Raw genomic sequence first — 22,756 nt, 5'->3', positions numbered from 1 at the left:
TGGTTGGGGAAGGTCTCTAGGACGAGACATTCATGCTGAGACCCGAGCGCGGAGGACAGGAGCCAGCCACGAGGAGGTGTAGGGATAGCGCGTCCCAGGCAGAGGGCACAGCAAGTGCAAAGGCCCTGAGGTAGGCACGTGCCTTCTCCAGTGTGTGATGAGCAACGCCTGTTACGCCGTGCCTCGGGCTTGGCACGCTGGTGCTCAGTAGTGTCCGCTACTGCCCCTGTGATCACTCACATTCTTTGGGCAGAATCTGCTCAAAAATGTGTTTCTCCAAAGTTCAAAAACACCTGACATCAAAGGTGAAAATTCACCTTTAATCCGGAGGAAAAAGATTTTATTAAGGAAATCTTCAACCGTACTGAAAAGGTGAAAGAATTGGACAGTGGACACTGACTGATTACCGCTTGGATCCTACAATTAACATTTTGCTGTATTTACTTCATCCCTCCATCCACCTGCCCATCACTCCTCCATCCTTCTCTCCATCTAATTTTACGGATGCATTTCAGAGTTGCAGACATCAGCACACTCCACCTGAAACACTTACGTATGTGTATCACTAACTAGAGTTTGATATTTTTCAACATGTTCTTTGGGATGTTAACTACTCTGATCAGTTATTAACTCTAGACTTCTTAGCCTTCCCTGTCATTAATGCTGGCGGTAAAAGTCTGAGGTAATATAAAAATATGAAAGTTCTTTATTTCTGTCACTGTGTGGTGTTGACCACAGATTCACATCTATTCAGTGTCACACCAGGTGTGACCTTGGTGAAGGAAGGATTAGCAGCTGCCCTGTTAATGTCTTTTAATCAGAGAGGTCGTCTACATTTGACAGATTAAAATTAACCCAAGTGTGAAACCATGGATAGGCAGACATATAAGAGCAGATGGTGGGTGCAAAGGGCAGAAACTCCCAGATCCCACTTCTTCCTGACATGTCTGCAATATGACCTCAGGTGAGTCACTGGTATCTGTCTGGCCACCTTGCTCTGCTCCATTTAATTCAATGATTGGTCAGTTGGTTCTCTTAGATTTTCTAAAATTTTGTCTTTTTTCTTTTCAATACTCATTCCTTTCACTGCATTGGCCAGTGCCCCCACTGGAGTGGTAACCCTCACAGCTGAACTCCTTGTCTTGTTGTTGATATTAATATGTTTACTGTGTTTGCTTTGTAGTTTTTTTTGTTTGTTTTGTTTTTGTTTTGGCCATACTGCTCGGCATGTGTGATCTTAGTTCCGCAACCAGGGATCGAACCCGTGCCCCCTGCAGTGGAGGCGCAGAGTCCTAACCACTAGACTGCCAGGGAATTCCCCTACTTGTTTATTATTTTTTTTAATAAGTTTATTTATTTTATTTATTTATTTTTGGCTGCGTTGGGTCTTTATTGCTGCACGTGGGCTTTCTCTAGTTGTGGCGAGTGGGGGCTACTCTTCACTGTGGTGTGTGGGCTTCTCGTCGCGGTGGCTTTTCTTGTTGCAGAGCATGGGCTCTAGGCTCATGGGCTTCAGTAGTTGTGCGTGGGCTCAGTAGTTGTGGCTCACGGGCTCTAGAGCGCAGGCTCAGTAGTTGTGGTGCACGGGCTTAATTGCTCCGCGGCATGTGGGATCTTCTCGGACCAGGACTGGAACCCGTGTCCCCTGCATTGGCAGGTAGATTCTTAACCACTGCGCCACCAGGGAAGCCCAGCAGGCGGATTCTTAACCACTGCACCACCAGGGAAGCCCACCCTACTTATTTTTTTGTTGTTGTTTTGTTTTGTTTTGTTTTGTTTTTTTGGTATGTGGGCCTCTCACTGTTGTGGCCTCTCCCATTGAGGAGCACAGGCTCCGGACGCACAGGCTCAGCGGCCATGGCTCACAGGCCCAGCCGCTCCACGGCATGTGGGATCTTCCCGGACCGGGGCACGAACCCGTGTCCACTGCATTGGCAGGCGGACTCTCAACCACTGTGCGCCACCAGGGAAGCCCCCTACTTATTTTTAAGTAAAGGTTGTTCCTGCCTCACGACCCACCCCCGCTTTTTTTTTTTTCCCCTTTCCTGTAGTTTCTTAATAGTTTTTTGGACATGGCTTATTCTGAGGTGTGATCGTAAGGTTTTTCACCTTTGACTTGGGATAACTTCCTAAATTTCTCCAAACCCGTGCATCCCCTTCTGTAAAATGGTGGTAATGAAATGTGGTCATTAAATCAGGTGGTGTCTGGCTCAGGTACTCACCGGCGTCCTCTGGCCACCGTGGAGGGAACAGACCACGAAGGGCAGGAACGATCCAGGCAAGTGAGGATGTTGGCCTTGTCTATGTAGATCTGCTCGCTTTTCAAGAAACCCAGGTTTATCTCCAAAACATTGTGATTTTGAAAGTTGACTCAACTCACATCAACGCTGTACGTCCAGAAAGAAAGCCCAGGTAGGGGGTTTCTGATGGTGTAACCGAGGGATATACTCGCCGAGCACGGGACTGTGGAGTCAGGGGTGCCTGGGTTCACACCTCTGCCTGTGGCTTTCCCATGGGGACCGTTGGCCTCAGGTCCCCATGCAGACTGGGGAGGCCAGTACCCATGTCACCCAGTCAGTGTGGCGTTAGGGATGAGTGGTGGGGCGGGGCGGGTGATCTGTGGGACAGGGCCCGCACAGCGGCAGGGCGTGACGCTGGCTGTCACTGCCGTGGTAAACGTCTTGTCCGAGGGCTTTCGACCACAGGGACTAGGACAGATGGTCTCACCTGGGCGACCCTGTCCCCTGTAGTTGTCATGACTGGGCGGCCCCTGGCATCCAGTGTGGGGGCAGGGTTGCAGCTTCACATCCCACAGCGCCCAGGACGGCTCCACAGAGAGCGACCCGGCCCTCGTGTCTGCAGTGCTGGGGGGCGGGCTGGGTCAGCGAGTGGGCTTTGGGGGCACCCGGAGCCCCCAACACTGTCCGCAGAGGGGAGAGGAGAGGCCGAGGCCGGGCTGCACAGAGTGTCACAGCTGACACGACAGTGGGTCCTCCACGAGGTGAGAGCAGGAGGTGGGGGTCCGCAGCAGTGACTTCTGTCTGGTTTGACTGCAGTTGTGTGCGCGCAGAATCAGGAGCAAAACCTCGGGCCTGATCTTGCGTGTCTTTGCTTCACTTCTCCAGTAGCTGATTCTCACTGTGTTTTATGGATGTCTGGCCCCAGGATGGGTTGGAAATAGAAGGAAAGACTGGTCCTTCTCCACCGGAGGTTGGGGGTGCGGTGGCCTGGAGGGTAGGCTGCCCTTCCTGAGCTCAGACACCTCCATCTGGTTGCATGACCCTGTGTCAGAGGTGGGGAGACTGAGGCCTGCATACTCTTGCTTTGCAGCATCACTGCTAGAGGGGCAGGGTCTGGAGAAGGCTCTGGTGCCGCACATCACTGGGTGGTGTTTGTGCAACTAAAGGGATTCATTCCTTAAAAAAAAAATTTTTTTGAGATAGAGTTCACATACCATAAAATTCACCCTTTTAAAATACACAATTCAGTTGTCTTTATTATGTTCGATTTGTTGTGCCACCACCACCAAAATATAATTCCAGAACGTTCCATCCCCCCAGAAAGAAACCAGTCCCCATGAGCAGTCAGTCCCCATCCCCTCCCCCCAGCCCCTGACAGTCAGGAACCCACTCTCTGTCTCTGTGGATCTGCCTGCCCTGCACGTTTCCCATCAATGGAATGGAATCACCCACTATGTGTCCTTCTGCGTCTGTCTTCTCTCGCTGACCATCGTGTTCTCAGGGTCTATCCACGTTGCAGCGAATATCAGTGCTTCATGCCTTTTTAAGGATGAGTGATCTGTCGTGTGGCACGTTTAACGCTTTTGTGAGCGTGAGGAATGCAAGTTGGGCAGAGGAGGTAAAGTGCTCTGTCCTTTATCCCTCTCCCAAAGGAGTCCCTGGAACTGGATCCTTATATTCCTCTCGGAAGTGCTCTCGGTGTGGAGGTGTGGTACCTGCGTCAGTCAGCTACTAATGTGTAACAGCCACCTTGGAACTGCGTGGCTGCAAACTGCACACGCTTACCTGCACTTCTGCCATCTGGGTTGGGTTCAGCGGGCGGCATGAAGTCTAGGAGGCTCCCGCGCTCACAGGCCTCAGGGGAGGGGGCTGCCTGCCCCCCCCGGGGGTCTCCCCCAGGGCCCCAGCAGGGACCCCGAGGGTGGAACCAGAAGCTGCCCACCTTCCTCACATCACACAGTCCCTTCTGTCGAATTCTGTAGCTCGGGGTGAGTCACACGGCTGCTGGCCACAGAGCCGTCCGTCCTTATGGGTTACAAGCAGATTTCCCGGTGTGGCTTGTGGGCAGCCCAGCCTGACCGGGGGCCCCAGCTTCCTGCCATGCCCATGGGATGCCCGGCTTCCCCGCGGCCTCCCTGCAGGACTCTGCTTCTGTGGCCAGACCTTTCCAGCTAATAGGGGAAGTGAGTGAGTGCTGGCCCTGGCACCGCTTCCTGCTTTCTTGGGCCTTGTGCTTTCTTGTTTGCTGAGTCACGGGGAGCCAGCCCTCTCCTGGGCACCAGGTGGGCAGTGCTCGGGGCACAGCCCCTGCAGTGACCCCACAGGCCTCATGTCCCCTGCCACCCCTTTCTGGAGGGACCTCTCCCTCTCAGCACTCAGAGAGCTCTGCAGGTGCCTGTTGGCAGGTGACAAAGCAGACCTGGTCCCCTGTAGTTGGGGGAAGATGCAACACACAAGCACCAGGTGGTGCCAAGTGGTGGGAAGAGAGAAAGCCGAGAGGTGGGGAGAGTGGCCTCAGAGGGGCAGTTTGGGGCGAGGTGGTCAGGGGACGGCTTTTCTGAGGGGGTGATGTCTGAGCCAGGTCTTGGATGAAGCAAGGGAGCAAACCTTGTAGGGGTCTTGGGAAGGTCATTTCAGGTGGCGGGAATAGCCCGTGCAAAGGCCCTGGGGCAGGACCAGGCCTGGCATGTTGGAGGAACAGCAAGGAGGCCTGTATGTCTGGAGCAGAGTCAGCGAGGGGGAGAGAGGGAGGGGGGAGGGCAGGGATGGGATGGGGCAGGTTGTGCAGGTCCCTGTGGGCCACAGGGAGGACTTGGGCTTTTACCTCCAGGGAGGTGGGACCCTGGAGGGCTGTGGGCAGAGGAGGGGTGGGGCCTGACTCAGGTGCTCACAGGTGCCCCCTGGTGGCTGCTGTGGGGAGGACAGGCTGGAGGGAGGGTGGGAGCTGGAGACCAGAGGGGAGGGGACTGAGCTGGTCCAGGTGGGAGAGGATGGGGGCTGAGAGGAGCCGGGGACAGTGGTGGACTCTGGGTAGACGTCAAGGTAGAAGAAACCTAGTGGTTTTGCTGAAGGACAGATGTTAAGGCCCCTCCCAGGGTCCTTGGGGAGCTTTCTCTGCCTCATTTTCCACATCAGATGTAGAGAAGCAGTCCTGTGTGTGCTGAGGAGGGGGTGGGTCCCTCGTCAGCGGGCTTCAGAGGTGTCTGCGGGGAGCCCGGCCCGAGGCACAGCTATGCCCCCAGATTCCCCCAGGTCTCAGCTCTGCAGCGCCTCACACTCTCCTCCTCCCCCCGGCTATTTTTAAAACTTAATTTCCTTGAAAACAGGGTGGCTCATTCAAAAGATAATTGGTTACATCTTGGGCTGGGAGGAGTTCGACATCTTGGCTGGTCCCTGCCGCCCCTGGCCTGGCTGGTGGAAGTGGGTGCAGGAACCGCATGGCCCCCGGCAACAGGGTCACCTGGTCAGGAGGGCGACTGACAGACGAGGTTCCAAAAGGGAATTGCAGAGAGTGAGTGAGAGCGTGTGGATGGCGGGACCCGGGGAGGCCATGAGGAGGCCCCTCCGAGGGGACGTTGGGGAGAGTGTCCGGGCAGAGGGCGCGGCGCCGTCCCCGGTGTTCCATCCATTCTCTGTCCTCCCCTCGCTCTGTCCCTGCCCTGTGACCTGGGCCAGCGTGGAGCCTGCCTGCTGCCCCTCCTGGCCTCACGCCTGGGGGTATTCCGGGTGGGGTGGGTCTCCCCCTTCAGCAGCCAGGAGAAGCAGGGGGGCCTGGGGGTGAGATCCAGGCACAAAGCGGGGAGACCCTGAGGTCAGTCCCTCAAGTGTCCCCAGGCAGGGCGGACCCGGCTGGGACTTTGCGTCCGATGCTGGGGTTGGCCAGGCCGCTCCCACAGGCCTGAGACTGCAGAGGCCTCGGTGGTGGGCTGGGGCTTGGGGGGGAATCGGGACCACCGTGTTGGACCAGCTGGACCCCGGGATGAGGGGCCGGGAGCTGCAGAGGATCGGGTGGGCACAGGGGTTGGGCTGTGGGCTCAGGTGCCCCAGGTGGGCCGAGAAGGGGCTGCCTGGGGTCAGACGAAGTCTGGAATGTTCTGCGTGGTCCACTGCCGCTTCCTGCCTTGTTCTCTCTTCCTTCCCCCACACCCCAGACACAAAACCATGCATTGTTCTGCTGTTGGACAGCCAACGAAAATATTATGTCGGCTTTCCAGCACCTTCCGCCACCCCCCCGGGCCTCGGGAGGGGCTGAGCCCAGGTTCGTCCCTGTGGCCAGGGAGCCCGGGCTGGGAGGCCCGCGTGTTGCCGGCGGGCGTGACTGTTGTGACCCACATGTGGCTGGCGTTTCCCGTTGTGGTGGTGGTATGCGCCTTCCAGGGCCCGTGGGCTTTGTCCTGTGTGGGTGGGGGTTCCCTTCTGTGGGCCATGCTGCCACGAAGCGCCCAGCTGGCTGCCCACCTGGCCTCAGTTTCCTGTCTTCTGGGGGTCGCGCACAGAGATGGGCACTCCGGGGAGTCCCTACCCTGTCCAGCCTGGCTGTACCACGGCCGTGTCATCTTGGGTTTATGTTCTTCATTGAGAGATAATGCATAGATACCATAAAATTCCCTATTAAGTGTACAATTCAGTGTTTCTTGCACAGTGTTGTGCAGCCGTTACCACTGATCCCAGAACATTCTCGTCCTCCCAGAGGAAGCCGAATGCCCGTTCGCTGTCAGTCCCCAGCCCCCAGCCCTGGCCCAAGCCGGGTGGGTAGAGTGGGTGTTCTGACCCCTGACCTGGGCCTGCTGCTCCCCGGCTGCCCTTGTTCCCCCCACCCCCCTCCGTGGGCGTCTCTCCTCCCCCACCCTACCTTCCCCGGATGGCCTTGTCTGCTCCTGGGGCTCGAACCCCATCTACCCCCGGACAGCTGCCTACAGCCCTGTCTCCAGCCTGGGCCTCCCTGAGCTCCTGACTCAGGGTCCAGCTGCCCCTTGATGTCTTCACGCAGGGGGTTCACAGGGCTCTCGCACTCAGCATGGCCGCCCTGCACCCAACCACCCCCCAAACCTGCTCCTGCTGGGTCCCCCATCTTGGTCGAGGCAGCTCTCTCCTTCTGTGAGTCGCTCCAAGATCCTGAGTCATTCCCGACTCCTCACTTTTCTTCACTCCGCCCCCAGTGCACACAGCCTGTCTATCCTGACTTCAGAGCTAACCAGAATCCTCCCACTTCTCACTCACCCCTCCACAGCAGCCACCCTGGTCCACCCCATCATCTCCCACCTGGACCAGCGCGGTCCCCTCCCCACTGGTCCCCGGCTCTGTCCTCACCCTGTCTGTCCTCCCACGGCCACCAGAGGGCACCTGAGTCAGGTCCGGTGTGTTTCCCACCCCCGGTCCTGCAGGACTCCCACCTCCCTGGGGTAAAAGCCCAAGTCCTCCCTTGCTGATCTGACCCCCCACCTGTCACCCCAAGTCATCCTGCTGGCACTCGCTGCACTGTCCAGGCCCTTCTCTGCTCCCCCTGGGCTGTGAGCCCTTGAAGGCGGGGGACGGGACTGTCCTGGTCACCACTTGCCTCCCCTCTCCAAGCTGACACCTGGTAGATACCAGTGTCTGAGTTTCCTGTTGCAGCTGTGACAAATCACCACAAACTTGATCTGAAACCAGACAGATTGGTTCTCTGACAGTCCTGGAGATCAGGAGTCTGACTCGGGCCTCACGGGGCTAAATCCAGGCGTGGGCAGGGCTGGTTCCTCCAGAGGCTCCAGGGCAGCATCGGTTCCCGCCTTTCCAGCTTCTAGAGGCGCCGCATCCCTGGCTCGTGGCCCCTCCTGCATCCTCACAGCCAGCAGCGCAGCATCTCCCGTCTCTCTCTGCCTCTGACCCTCCTGCCTCCCTCTTATAAGGACTCTGTGATGACGCTGGGCCCCCCAGGGAATCCAGGGTCATCCCCGTCTCAGGGGCCTCAACTTAACCCCACCTTTAAAGCCCATTCTGGGATCAGAATGTGGACATCCTTGGGGCGACAGATATCTGCTGATCACACTCACTGAACAGATAATCCTCAGCAGAAGCCTGCTTTCTGGGTGAGGACACCGAGGTCAGAGGGGTCAGTGATGGGCCTGAGGCCTCCCCACGTGAGCCTCCTGGGCCCCCCAGACCCCAGCTGGGAGCCAGGCAGCATCCTTGGCTGGCCCGGCTGCCTCGGGAGCCACGCCGTCACTCCAGCCTGGGCCCCAGCCACCTACTGCTGCTGCCCCATCCCTGCGACGACCACCTGCCCTCGCCCAGGGCCCTCCTGGCGGTGGGCTGTGCCGTTTCCCCTCTCCCACCCCCCGTCTGTGCGGCCACGTTGTGGTGGTCGCTCCCGCAGCTTTTCCCACCTCGGGGCCCCTCGTCCAGCCCGTCTGCATCACGTCCCCAGGCCGTTGGCCATGTGGGGTCCTCACAGCCTTGCCAGGGGCGCAGGGTGTGTGTATGGTGGCACCTCCATGACCAGACTGAAGTCTCCCTTCTCCCCCTCAGGTTCGGCCCCGAAGAAGACGACCCCAGTGGAGGTGAGTGTCCCATGGGCCCCACCCTGGCCTGCCTCCCGAAGGTGGACCGGAAGTGCCCGGCCCAGCCCGCATCCTGCTCCGTGGCCTCGGGCATCTCCCTGCACCTCTCTGGGCCCCAGATGCTGGCCAAGCAAATAAGCAACTGTCGTCAGATGGTGAAAACCTGTCTGTCCCGCCAGCGTCTTGAGTTTCAGGGAGGCGTGGGGCGGGCGGGAGGGCCCCGAGGATTCTACCCTGGGCTGTCCAGGGAGCGGGGAGGCGGAAGGGACCTGGAGAGGGTGGTGCCATCGCCCGCCAGCCGCGCCTCCAGGACGGCGCCCCAGCAGCCCCACATACCTGTCCGGGTCCCTCCAGTCCTGTCCGCTCGCGTGAGCCCCTGGCGCCCAGTCCCTGGTCAGTTTCCGGTCACTCCCGGAGGCCGCCTGCGAGGGGCGTCTGTGAGCCCTGTTGTCCAAGGAGCCGCAGACAGCGGGTTAGAGGCAACCCAGGTGCACAGGAGCCCCCGCCCTGCCCGGGTGTCTGCCTTCCCTCCCAGCCAGGCTCCTCTCCCAGGACGCAGCTGGGCACTCAGGTCCTTCTTAGGTGAGCTTTGTCCACCTGCTGGGGTCCCGGAGGGCGTCCAGGCCGCAGGCAGTGGGGAGCCAGAGATGGGTGCGGAGCAGGGCTGGCAACTAACGTTCCCTGAGCGGAGCCTGGCCCCTGGCGGTCAGCAGAACAGGCTGGTCTGAGCCCTTCAGGTGGCGGCAGGTGCTTCTTAAATGTCTGTGACTCGTGGAGCCCCGGCCCTGAGCTGGCACCTGTGTCCCTCCAGGCCCCACTGCCCCATCCACCATCCTCCCCCTGTGATGTCACACACGGGGGCCAGCGGCTCCCACACGACTTTGCTGGGATGCCACATGTGTCCCCTGGAGCTGGCAGGAGCCAGCCTGCTCCCAGGCCAGCAGGACTTCTTCCCTCAGGGAGGAGATGCTGTTTGCAGTCATTCCAGCCCAGAGGGTCTCACCTGGCCATGTCTGGGGGCGTCTGTGGTTGTCACAACTGGGGGGCTCCTGGCAGCGAGTGGGGGGGGCCAGGGATGCTGCTCCACACCCCACAGCGCCCAGGACGCCCCCTTCAGAGTGACCAGCCCCAAGTCAGCAGTGCCAGGTTGGGGGAGACCCTGAAATTGGGGCTCTTCTCCCCCCGCCTGCAGAGGGCCGGGGCTGCCGACCTTCCTGCTTTCTAGAGGAGCCGGCAGTCCTGGTCTGGGGGTGGCCCCCCGGGCGTGGAGCCCGAGTGCCCTGCATCCCGCCCCCAGCGGCCCCCGCCCTGGGCTCCGGCCGGGCGGCGACGAAGCCCCTTCTCGGCAGGATTTCTAGAGCACTCTGGCCCCTGCAGCAGTACCTCGTTGCCAGTTCTAAACACTTCCTGCTTCCTCTTCTCCAGGCCCCATTGATGACTGGACAGCCGGGCCCTGGCCACGGGAAGAAGCTGGGTCATCGGGGTGTGGACGCATCCGGCGAAACCACCTACAAGAAGGTTCCTGCTCTGCCCTCCATCGGCGGGGGTGGGACGAGGGATCCTCGTGGGTGCACCGGGCCCTGAAGGTCGGGTGTGGGCCGCGGCCGTAGGTGGCTGGAGACTAGGTGGCTGGAGACAGTTGCTCTCGGTTGCTGGTTGCCGGCAGGTGCTCTGAGGCTGTACCACCTGCCGGGCTCCTTGAGTCATCTGTGGCCTTGGGTGTGACGTTGGGCAAGAGGAAATCACAGCTCCCTCCCTTCCCTCTGAAAGTGGGGCTGAGGAGAGGAGGGGTCGGGCCAGGGATGTGAGAGGCAACCCTGGGCCCCGCTGCCTCTGGTCCCCGCCCTCCCCCCGCCTTGCTGCGCCTCCTAAAATACCAGCTTTGCTGGGAGCCAGTGCATGCAGCCTATGAGTCACCCTTCTGAAGTGTTCAGTTAGGTGGTTTCTAGAGTATTCAGAGCTGTACAGCAATTGCCACGGTCAACTGTAAAACATTTCTGTTAACCTCCAAGAGAAGCCCCGTACCCCTTCGCCTCCTCCACCCCCTCCCCAGCCCCTGACAATGAGGAACCCACTCTCTGTCCCTGTGGATCTGCCTGTTCTGGACGTTTCCTGTCAGTGGAATCACACCCTGTGTGTCCTTCTGCGTCTGCTGCTCTCACTGAGCATCGTGTTCTCAGGGTCCGTCCACGCTGTAGCGAGTGTCGGGGCTTCCCCCCTCTTCATGGCCGAGTGATGAAGGGGGAAGCATTCATCGCGTGTGTGGAGGGGGAAGCATTTTGTGTATCTACCATCCATCGATGGACACTTGGGTTGTTTCCACTTTTCGGCTGTTGTGAGTAGTGCTGCTGTGAAGGTTTGTGTACTTTCGTGTGGACTGTGCTTCTCTCTCTGGGCTGCACACCTGGGAGTGGAACCGCTGAGTCCCATGAGAGCCATATGTAACCCAGTGGAGGAGCTGCCAGACTGTCCACAGCGGCTGCCCTTTTTTCCATTCTCAGCAGCCGAGCACAAGGATTCCACTCTCTGGGCCTCCATGGTGCTTGTTGTCTGTCTATCTGGTTCTGTCCCTCCCAGCACGTGGGAAGCGCGTCTCACTGTGTCCTGATTTGCATCTTCCTGGTGGCTGGTGGTGTTCAGCACCTTCTCCTGTGCTTGTGGACTGTCTGCATATCTTCTCTGGAGAACTGTGTTCAGTCAGTAGCATCTTGAGGGAGTGGCTCGCGGGGGGTGTCAGGAAGAGAGGCGGGTGCTGGGGAAGGGCTTGCTCCTGCAGTGGGGGTGCTGGGGACCAGAGTCAGTGGCTTGGGGGCCGAGGTGTCTTTCCTCAGTGGTGGGCACGTTGCTTAGGGCTCACAGTGACAGTAACATGAGCGGCGGTGCTGACAGATGGACAGGCAGCTGGTGCTTCTCCAGTGTGGGCGGGCATGAGGGTGGCCCCGGGAGGGCTGACGCTGTCACCTCCATCCTCGACCAGGGTGGGGACCGAGGAATAGAGAGGCAGAGCCCCTCGAAGGTGGACAGATGGAACCCTGGTCTCGGAAGTGCAGCCTGGGCACTGCTGTGTATTGTGCCCTCCCCGCAAAGGAAACCCTGGCAAAATCCCCCAAAGACCCTTGCTGTGTTGGGGCAGTTTTGAGATGTAGGAACCTTCTAGAAGCTGGATAGAAAACAGGCCTTGGGGCCACGCCAGGTGGTGTTGGCGTCTCAGCCAGGCCACTTCCTTGCTGTGTGGTTGTGCAGGCTGAGCGACAGGCCAGATGCCGCCCCCCTGTCCCAAGGGGGCCTCCCACCTTGCTTCTCACCCTGGCGGCCGAGGGCTGGGCCAGGGACCGGCCCCGGGGGTCTTGATGTGGCTGGGTTTCTCCGCAGACCACGTCCTCCACCCTGAAGGGGGCCATCCAGCTGGGCATTGGCTACACCGTGGGCAACCTGAGCTCCAAGCCGGAGCGCGACGTGCTCATGCAGGACTTCTACGTGGTGGAGAGCATTTTCTTCCCCAGGTACCTGGCCCGGCCTGCTGGGGCAGCTCCCGTGCCTTCAGCAGCTCGCCCTGCTCGCAGACAGCGGTGCTAGGAAATAGTCTTCCCGTTCTCTCAGCTCCTTTCTCTGCCAAAAATAGCACTGGTCCCTCCTGGGGTCTCCTGGTTTTGAGGTCCAGCCCTGTGTCAGGATGTTAGTTTGCTGCTGAATCACAGGGACGCAATGTAATGGTGACTTTTAAAAATAGGGAAAGACAGAAGTTTGTTGCTTCTCGTGTGTGTGTGTGTGTGTGTGTGTGTGTGTGCCTGTGTGTGCGCGCGCTTGCGCGCGACACACTCACACACTGATAGTCTAGGGCTGGTCAGGTGGCTCCGTGATGTTGGGGGGCCCGGACTCCTTCTGGTTTCTCCAGCATCTTCAATATGCTGCTTTACTTACCAGTGGCCCCCGGGGGCTGCCTAGGCTCCTGCCATCACACCTACATTCCAATAGCAGGAAGGAGGAGAAGGAGAGCACATGCCCTTGCCCTTTAAGGGCATGACCAGGAAAGGACCCACATCATTTCTCCTCCACTCACAGGGGATTGGCTGAGCACAGCTCCCTGACCACACCAGGCTGTGGGAGAGGCTGGCAGTGGTCTTATTCTGGGCAGCCATGTGTACACCCAATGCTTTGGGCTCTGTTGCTGATGAAGGGAGGGTGGTTGTTGGGGGACAGCCCGAGGCTGGCCATGGCCCTTTGTCCCATCGGGAGCCCCGTGTTGCTTTTTGGATTGGCTCTTTGGGGACCTTGGGGCTGAGCCTGGGCCTGGGCAGGCAGGTCCCTCACAGACCTCCCCCCTGCTTCCTCTGCAGTGAAGGCAGCAACCTCACCCCCGCCCATCACTTCCAGGACTTCAGGTTCAAGACCTACGCGCCTGTCGCCTTCCGCTACTTCCGGGAGCTCTTTGGGATCCGGCCGGATGACTACTTGGTGAGTGTGTCCTCGGCTGCTGCTGCGTCGCCAGCCCCCGGCTCCAGCCCAGGCTCGCCGGCTCAGATCACCACCTGTTTGTTGCCTCTTGGTCTCTGTGGGGCAGGAACGTGGGTGCAGCGTCGCCGGGCTCCCTGCTCAGTTTGTAGTCGGGGCGGGCCGGACTTGGTTCTCGCTGGCTGTTGGCCGGGCCGTCTGTTCCTTCCAGACATTACAGTCTTCTGTGCACTCATCCTGGAGGGACTGTCCCGTCACCGGCCATGCTTGTGCTCCTGGCCACCAGCCTGGACTCTGTCCTCCCAGCTCCGCTGTGGTTTTAGTCTCTCAAGTTAGAAAAAACAAAACCTAGGCCAGACCCTCTGACCTCGCATCCCTGTCAGGACTCCTGAAGGTCACGTCCAGATGGGGCTTCACGGCAGCAGCGTCTGGGTCATCGGCCAGAGTCTCCACTTCAGAAGGTCCGGCTGGTCTGTTCCAGGCCCGCCTGGTCACACGTTGTGACTTTGCACGTGGAGGCCTTGGCGTCTGCAAAGACGCCCACGTCTGACCTCCTGGCACCTGCCGTCTCCGGGGAGGCCCGATCCGTGGGTTTGGGGGGCCTTGACCGTGTTCCGATTGCTCCTGTTCGGGTCTTAATCTGTGGGAAGGCTGTGCCCTGAGCCGGGGCCACGTCCTTCTGGAGGCCCAGCGTTTGCTCCGGCCGGGGACACGTGTGACCTGGGGCTCCCCAGCTCTGCCCGGTCAGTGCCCAGAAGTCACCGAGTCCCACGCGACCTCCCCCATCCCAGCCCTGGGAAGAGCTTCCCTCGTCTGCGAGCCCCGCGGCGCGCGGAGGAGCATTTCGTGTGCAGCCTGGCGGTTCTACAGCAGAAAGGACGCCGGTTACCCAGACTCTGTGTTGTCATGTCACCGGGAGGGGAGACCTATGGCCTTGTTCACAGTTGGGGAGAAATGGCCTCGGTGTCCATTAGCAGGGAGTGGACAGTGGAACTGCCACGTCCACAGAGGTGGGCCACGGAGATGGCTGGGGCCTGATCTCGAACTTGATAAGTAAAGTGTAGGGACCTCAGACGTCTGAGGTCACCCAGCCCCACCTTGGCGACCTTCAACTTCATTCTCCCTGCTCCTCCCAGACGGGGAGTGTTCTCGTTTCTCCCTAACCTCCACTCGCACCAACACCGCCAGGGACAGGCAGGCAGCAGCCCTGCGGCCTCCAACATAGGCCACGGAGGGAGCGGGAGCCTGGAATGGGAGCGTGAGCCTGGAATGGCAGCAGGAGGGCGGAGATGGCCTGGGTGTTCTGGGCCACGGGGCCCTGGCGGGCTGGAAACTCGCTGGAAGGTTCAGACCTAAGGCGTGTCCATCCTGGGCCTGAGGGGTTGGGGGTGCTGCAGACAGGGCCTCGGGGAGCCTGCTGGGGTCGGCCGTCGGGGAGCAAGCTGGGAAACACGGCAAGGAAGTGGGTGCCGTGCGGAGGGCAAGTGGAGCCCCTCAGCCTGTGGGCCGGGTTGCTCCGAGCTGCAGGAGTGAAGCCCGCGCGGCGGGGCAGGGATGGACCGGGCGCCCGGACTGTCCCCGCCTCCCTCGCCGGCTCTGCCTCCCCCGGGGTTCCCCTCTCCTCCACGGTCATGGCCTCGGCCCCTGGCTGCCGCCCCCCGCCCCAGCTGCAGGCACCAGGCCCGAGTTTTTTTGTGCATAGTCACTCTCACCCCTTGTGAGACCCCTGTGCTCTCCTGGGGTTAAATGTCATTTAATCTCAGCTCAGGACAGCAGGGCATGGGGGTGGGGTGGGGTGGCGGGCTGTTTCCTGAATCGGGGGTCGTCTGCCCATGACCCCGTCCTGATGGTGGGTTACCTGGCTCAGGAGCCCCTGCTTGTCACCCGCCTGCCCCTCGGCAGTGGCGCCTAGTGAGGCCCAAGACCGACGGCCCCGACCAAGCTGCTCACCAGGGCAGCTGCTGTCAGCCATCTGGTTCCCGAACTTTCTCCTCCCGTAGATCTATCCTGTACAGAACTGGACACTCCCTTCTGCTGGGTTTTTCCGCTCGATGTCCCTGCTCTCCTGCAGGGTGCTTCACTGTAGTCTGTGCCCAGAGGTGCCCGGCGGTGGCTGCGGGCCCATGCCTGGCGGAGCGCAAGGAGGGCGGGGCACCTGGGCGGGGCCTCTGTGCTGTGGATGTTTGTGGCTAGTGGCTACAGGCGGAGCGGGGATGGACAATGGCTGTGGCCGCAGCTGCACGCCCCTTGCCCCCGTCCGAGCCTTCCCTGAGCTGCTCTTGCTCCCACGGCCAGCCCTGCTGTCGGATGCATCGGAATCTGGCCACTCCTCGTCCTCCACCGATGCCCCTGGCCAGCCCCCGCCCCGCCCACCTGGGCACCCCGTCGGGCTCGCACCCCCAAAGTCCAGAGGGGCCTCTTAAGGCACAGATCACACCATGTCACTCCCTAGCTGTCCCCGCACTCGGAATAAAGGTTGGCCTCCTTGGTTCCCTTCCCAACCGAACTCCGCTGCACCATCCCCTTGGCCACCCGGCCTCCTCCCTATGCTGTCCTCCACCATCTGCACGCGCTCAGGGCCTTTGCACAGGCTCAGTCACATTCTTTTGCTCGATGTTGGCTCCTCAGGGGACACACCTTTCCTGGCCACCTGATCACCGTAACTGCCTCCAGCACGTCTGCCTTTCAACCGAGGGATGTTTCTCTGTGCCCTTTGTCACCATCTGACACACTGTGTATTACTTTATTTATCTGTCTGGCTTCAACTAGAATGTCAGCTCCAGGGCTTCCCTGGTGGCACAGTGGTTAAGAACCCGCCTGCCAATGCAGGGGACACGGGTTAGAGCCCTGGGCCAGGAAGATCCCACATGCTGCAGAGCAACTAAGCCCGTGTGCCACAACTACTGAGCCTGTGCTCTAGAGCCTGTGAGCCACAAGTACTGAAGCCCACACGCCACAATTACTGAGCCCGCGAGCCTAGAGCCCCTGCTCCACAACAAGAGAAGCCACCGCAATGAGAAGCCCGCGCACCACGGTGAAGAGTAGCCCCCGCTCACCACAACTAGAGAAAGCCCGTGCACAGCAATGAAGACCCAACACAGCCAAAACTAAAAATAAAATAAATTAAAAAAAAAAAAAAGAATGTCAGCTCCAGGAGCCAAGGATTTGGACTGTTTTGTTTACTGCTGTGTCCCCGGTGCTAAGACTGGGCTGGACTGACTGTCCCCCCACCACTCCAGGAGAGATGCCGGAAGTGTTAGTGCCTCACTTGGGGTGGCCCCCGCCTGGGCCCCTGAGTGACAGCGAAGAACACAGCCCCAGCTGACCCACAGCAGATGCACTGTGAGTGCTGTCTGGGGGCTGCTTGTTAGCTGGCATATCCTGACTGTGCTGACTGCCGTATGAGCTGGCTTCTGCCTCCATCACACTGAGTGGGGGCAATAAAACTGCCGGCTCCTACCCCTCAAGGCTGAGGTCAGGCACCAGCAGACCAGGGGGTGCATGGAAATATGCTTGGGTGTCAGGTAGTACTGAGAAAGTGGCAGTTGGCTTTTGGTCAAGGGACTGAGGAAGGCCCCTCTCCTCCTTTGGACCTGAGTCTGCCTCTGCTGGTGCTCCTGAGAGTCAGTAATACGTGAGAAACAGGAGCACTGGGAACAGCATGTATCAGTCAGCACGGAGCAGATTATGCCGGGTAAGAAACAGACCCCTGCATCCGTGTGGCCTAAAATGACAGTGGTGTGTTTTTTGCTCACACTCTGTGTCCGCCCTGGGTTGACTAGGGGCTGTGCTCATCACTGGCACACTAGGCTGATGAAGCAGCTCCCACCCCAAACGTCTGGCCTCCGAGGCAGAGGGAGAGTTCTGGAAGGCACACAGCAGCATTTACATCTTCCAACCTGGGGATGACCCACCACTTGTGCTCACAGCTCACTGGCCAGTGCTTGTCAGACAGCGTCACCCCACCCCAGAGAAGCCAGGCAGTGCAGTCCTGCTCCGTGCTCGGAAGGGGTGATGGCGGGTGGGATCCAGGGTTGACTGTCAGTGGGCTCCGACTGTGAGCACCCCCACACCTAGTGCTTGTGGACACAGGGTAGCCTTTGGCTTAGGGGCCTGAACATCCAGGGGCAGCTGTGGCGTCAGGTGTAGTTGTATCCAGGAGCTGGGCCTAGGGCAGTGGGGTCCTGTGTCTGTCTCCCTGCTTTTCTCTGTGGATAGGAAAGGGGGCCCGTCCTCCACGCTGTGTATACCAGCGGTACTCAGTTAGGATTTGGGGGGTGCAAGAGACAGAAAACCTGACCCAGACAGCCTCAACTCTAAAAAGTACTTCATTGACTCAGCTGAAAAGGCCTGCAGGCCTTGCTTTTCATTCATTTGCTTAACAAGTGAGCATCTACTCTGTGCCAGGCACTGAAGTATGTGCTGGGAACCCCTTTTGTTATGTGAACAAATCATGTAGATATCCTTGTCTCCCTAGAACTTACCATCTAATGGTGCGGAGGGGGTGCGCGGGGACGATGGGCAGTGATCGCGGAGGTGGAACGTGGGTGTCAGGGACTAGGAGGTGGGGAAGAGAGGTGGGAGGGGCCAGGGTGTCCGGGGGGCCGGGGTGGGGCTGCTCACCAGGCACGCAGCTTCTGTTTTTGCCGTTCCCGGTGCTGGGCTTCCACCCCCAAGGTCACCACGTGGTCCAGTGCGGCTGCGGGGTTCCAGGTGGGGAGGAGAGAGGGGTTCAGACAGGAGGTGCGCCAGCTCCTGCCACCCGTTTAGAGAGCCTCTCCCAAGTCCCACGCGGCAGCCTGTGCTTACGGCTCACGGGTCAGAGCTGACCGTCGTAGCTGCAGGGAGGCTGGGAGGCAAGTCGTGGCCAGGTGTGTCGGCTCCCCATATGGCCAGGTGTCTGTCCCTCACAGGAGAGGGAACACACTCTAGTGGGTCAGCACTGAGGCTGCAGGCTTAGCCCGGGCTCAAATCCTTGCTGTGTGGCCTTGGGCGAGACCGTCCCCCTCTCCAAGCCTCAGTGGCCTTGTCTGTAAAATGGAGCTGACGGTGACCAGTTTCGGGGTTGCCTGCCAGCCCCTGGGCCCCTGGGGGGGTGGGGATTGGTGAGCACCTCGCCCACTCGCTGCCCCCCTTTTCAGTACTCGTTGTGTAATGAGCCGCTCATCGAGCTGTCCAACCCTGGTGCCAGCGGCTCCCTGTTCTACGTCACCAGCGACGATGAGTTCATCATCAAGACGGTGATGCACAAGGAGGCCGAGTTCCTGCAGAAGCTGCTGCCCGGCTACTACATGGTGGGAGCGCCGTGCCCCTCCAGCCCCAGCGCCCCCGACCTCACACCCTCCTCCTCCCTCTGCCCGAGGAGCCGTGGGCACTAGTCCCCCCACACCAGCACTACCCCCCACCCCCGGGCACCGGCATCTCCCTCCCCCCCGCACACACACCCCGGCACCACCCACCCTGGGCACCATCCCCTCCAGGCAGGCCGTCCTGGGTCACTGAGCCCCACCCGCAGGACCCCCTCACGTGGCAGGCAGGAACAGCCATCTGGGCCCTGTTGGCCATCCCCCCAGCCCACTGCCCTGAGTCACGGGTCCTAGAAATCATGGCTTCGCGCCTCGTGTCTCAACAGCCGGTGACTCAGAGAGGCGCTGGGGAGGTGGGCCTGGCTGCCAGCTGGCATTTGGGCCGCTGGGCGGGGGTGGGAGCAGGAGCCTCAGACTTGCTGGCCTGCAGTAGCGGGGGTCCTGATACACACACAGATGTGGGCAGGGGCAGAGGCCCCGGGCAGCTCTGCACAGGTCGTGACCCATCTCTCCCTGTGGGGTGCACCACCCACCCCAGCCGTGCATGATCTTGGGTGAGACCCCCGGCTCCCCTAGCTCACGGGGTCAGCAAACTTCTTCTATAAAGGGCCAGACAGTAAACATTTTCAGCTTTGTGAGTGACAGCCTCTGTCTCCACGGCTCAGCTCTGCCGTGGCAGCGAGAGAGCTGCCACAGACGAGGCGAGAGCCAGTAGCCATGGCCGAGTGCCAGTAAAGCTTCTCTTCTGGACACTGACGTGAGCACTTTACGTAATGTTCACATGTCACAGGACGCTGTTTTTCTTTTATTTTTTTAACAATGTAAAACCATTCTTAGCTCCCGACTGTACAAAGACAAGTGGCCTGGATTTGGCCCTCGGGCCGGAGTTTGCTGACCCCTGCCCTGGACACGCCTGGAGGCCATGCCCGCCATCCCCCCAGTTTGGGCTGGGGAGGTGGGACACCTGGGTCTGACCTGGTGGGAAGCCAGGCCCAGACACCTCGGCAGCATCCCCTGGGGCCCTTTATGGAAAGGCTGTCTCTCGCTGGGCCTGACTCTGTAGAAACAGATCCTCCTGGCTCTTCCAGGTGGGGTGATGGCGAACTCATCTGGCTGGCTGTACAGTCAGGGTGCTGGGGGCGTGGAGAGAGGGACGAGCCTGGGAGAGGTGGTCAGGGTGGGCTTCCTGAGGAGGTGGCCTCTGGCCTGAGATCTGTGGGGCAGACAGGGTGCCGTGCAGGCTGCGGGCACAGCTCCCGGCGTCATCTCCAGTGACCCTCTCCTCCCCAGAACCTCAACCAGAACCCACGGACGCTGCTGCCCAAGTTCTACGGACTGTACTGTGTGCAGTCGGGCGGGAAGAACATACGCGTGGTGGTGATGAACAACGTGCTGCCGCGCGTGGTCAGGATGCACCTCAAGTTCGACCTCAAGGGCTCCACGTACAAGCGGCGGGCCAGCAAGAAGGAGAAGGAAAAGAGCATCCCCACCTACAAAGACCTGGACTTCATCCAGGACATGCCTGAGGGGCTCATGCTCGACGCCGACACCTTCTCCGCGCTCGTCAAGACGCTGCAGCGCGACTGCCTGGTGAGGAGGGGCCTGGCCGGGGCCGTGATTACGGGGCCTCCATCTCTGAGACCCGGTTTTCCCACCTGTAAAGTGGGGACGCAGTGTGAGCTCGAGATACGCGCTCCCTCCCTGCCCCAGCCCCACCTCAGGCTGCGTTCCTGCTGCCGAAACAAAGCCCCAGGAGCAGCCTGGTGTTTTCAGGGAGGGCCCTCACCTTACAGCGCACCTCAGATCAGGCTTGTGCGGGCTCCAAGCTGCCCTCCATGGGCAGGTGCTTCTTAGGAAAAAAGAAAACCCGCCAGGCCCTTAGCAGGCCTTGCAACTGCAGTCTGCCCGCGCCCCCTTCGGCCTCAGAGGCGAGGATACGGAGGCCTGGCAGGGCTCAGGCCAGGCCTGGGTCCTCCAGGGTCCCCTCTGCACCCTGGCTCCCAGACCCCTCCCCAGAAAACCACCAGACACCTCAGGGCCCCACGGCTTTCAAGAGCCCACCCCCAGGGCCTGGGTGTCCCCGTCCTGGGCTGCATCTTGGGGCCTGCAGCAGGAGTGGTGACCAGAGAACCGGGCTCCTGAACCAGGGCCAGGGCGGCCTGGCCTCGAGTCAGAAGCTGTGCCCCAGGCCCACCGCTGGGGTCCCCAGTGGGATGAGGATGGGGCCTCCCACCTGGCTGTGGGGACTGAGTGGACACAGACCCAGATGGGGGTGGGGTGTGGGGGTTGGGGGGCAGCTGGCGCCTCCCCCTGACCCCCGGCCCCACAGGTGCTGGAGAGCTTCAAGATCATGGACTACAGCCTGCTCCTGGGCGTGCACAACATCGACCAGCAGGAGCGTGAGCGGCAGGCCGAGGGCGCCCAGAGCACCGCTGACGAGAAGCGGCCGCTGGGCCAGAAGGCGCTCTACTCCACGGCCATGGAGTCCATCCAGGGCGGGGCCGCGCGCGGGGAGGCCATCGAGACGGACGACACGTAGGTGGCGGGGCTCGGGGGCTTCCCGTTCTCATCTCTGCCCCGGCCCCCTTGCCAGGCGAGAAGCGGGCGGGGGGAGTCGTGAGGAAGGTGAGAGGGATACGACCGAGTCCAGGGTCTGGCCTGTTCCTGGTTTGTCAAGCGGACAGCAGCGCCTACCCATCCCCCAGCCCCCCGTGCCCCGAGGGGTGGACGGCAGACACACAGCTGCGGCCAGGTGTTCTGACCAGGGCGTCCAGATCAGTCAGTCAGTAGATGGAGGTCATTGGCCATCCCTGTGGGAAGCACAGATCCCCTTCCCTCCCGCTGGGCCCCAGGGTGGGTTAAAGCGCCACCGTAGGCAGCAAAGCTGGAAAAGTGTTGAAAGACGGCCCCGGAGAAGGTGGAAGATACCAAACCCGGGACCCACCGGGGGCAGGGCTGAGAACGGTCCTTCCCTGGCGATGCCAGGCGGCAGTGAGGGGTGACCGGGTCCAGAGAGGAGTGCGTCCCCTGACCCCACCCACCACCTGGCCGACCTGGTCCTGCCCTGGGGGCTTGGGCGCGGTCGCTGACATACTCACAGAGTATCCCTACCACCCACCCTGTGCTTCTCACGTTCAGGGTCGGGTCACTTTCTCTGGGGCGTCCTGAGCACTGTGGTGGGTGGAGCAGCATCCCTGCCCTCCAGTCGTGACAACCACACATGTCCCCAGACAGCATCACTGTCCCCTGAGGACAGAGTCGCCCCAGATGGAAACGGCTGCTGTGGACAGGTGTCACGATTGTCCCCTCATCACCAGGCATTGACCATGCCGGGAACTGGCGGCACCCTCCATTTCCGGACCCTGTTCAGTCCTTGGGGGGTAGGGGGCCCTGGAGGAGGAGGGTGGCATCCCCATGTCTTCAGCTGGGAAAAGGAGGCTCAGAGGTGGGGCTAGCCGTCAGGGTGCAACAGCCAGCTGGGGGACGGGCCGAGGCTTGACCCCGGCCTGGCCACCACACTGGGCCGCCAGCTGAAGGGCCCTGACTGGGCTGAGGCTGGGAGGACACGAGCTGGCCCGGAGCTCAGCCGTGTGGCGTTCGTAGGGTTGGTGCCAGGCCAGGCGAGATGGCAGGGCGTGCAGGTGAGCTCGGGTGTGGAGTGTGGCTGGCAGAGCCTCTGGGGCCCTAATGACTGCAGGACAGCTGCTGCATCGTGCAACCTCGCTAAGTGCGCGGGGCAGGCTCAGCCTGGGGCTGCATGAGGCCATTAACTCTCCAGGTTGTACCTGGAAGCCTGGTCCTGCCCGGGAGCCTGCACGTGCACATGCGGGCATGTGTGCGTGTGCCTACGTGTGTGTGCAAGTTCCGCATGTGCACGTGTGGGTGTGCGCACATCTGGGTCTCATGGCCGGGACTCCTCTGCACCCTGTGGCCTCCAGCTTTGACTTGGTGAGCTGGCCAGAAGAGCTGCTCGACCCCTCACCAGGGTGGGGTTCCCAGGTGCCTGGACCCCCTCTGAGGGTCCAGCCAGGCTGCCATCTACAGGGAGCGTGTGGATCCTCAAGCCCCAGGCCCCATCAGTCCTGCCTGCGTCTCCCTCCATCTCTGTCCCTGCAAGTCCCAGACCAGGCCCAGGGCCCCAGGCTCGGGGCTCCAGGCCACCTCCAACCTGTGCCCCTGACAGGCAGGCCTGCCCCTGAGGCAGCTCTGCAGGTGCTGA

At 60.8% G+C, this 22,756-nt stretch overlaps 1 protein-coding gene across 7 annotated transcripts in view; it reads left to right on the top strand.

Moving 5' to 3' along the window:
* Positions 1-22,756, top strand: part of PIP5K1C (phosphatidylinositol-4-phosphate 5-kinase type 1 gamma) — a 60,174-nt gene that overhangs the window by 20,028 nt on the left and 17,390 nt on the right. For 5 of the 7 annotated variants that reach the window (XM_067734315.1, XM_067734314.1, XM_067734313.1 and 2 more), the window contains exons 2-8: positions 8,748-8,779; positions 10,205-10,297; positions 12,152-12,282; positions 13,117-13,234; positions 18,373-18,525; positions 19,828-20,127; positions 20,867-21,072. In XM_067734315.1, the coding sequence (XP_067590416.1) occupies positions 8,748-8,779; positions 10,205-10,297; positions 12,152-12,282; positions 13,117-13,234; positions 18,373-18,525; positions 19,828-20,127; positions 20,867-21,072 (1,033 nt within the window). Of the gene's footprint in view, positions 1-5,594; positions 5,752-8,747; positions 8,780-10,204; positions 10,298-12,151; positions 12,283-13,116; positions 13,235-18,372; positions 18,526-18,669; positions 19,626-19,827; positions 20,128-20,866; positions 21,073-22,756 lie in introns of those variants that run through there. The other 2 variants (XM_067734310.1, XM_067734316.1) reach the window with 2 other exon arrangements.

Source organism: Pseudorca crassidens, chromosome 3, assembly GCF_039906515.1.
Source record: "Pseudorca crassidens isolate mPseCra1 chromosome 3, mPseCra1.hap1, whole genome shotgun sequence".
Classification (NCBI taxonomy): Eukaryota; Metazoa; Chordata; class Mammalia; order Artiodactyla; family Delphinidae; genus Pseudorca; species Pseudorca crassidens.
This window is presented reverse-complemented; position numbering and strand designations above follow the sequence as displayed.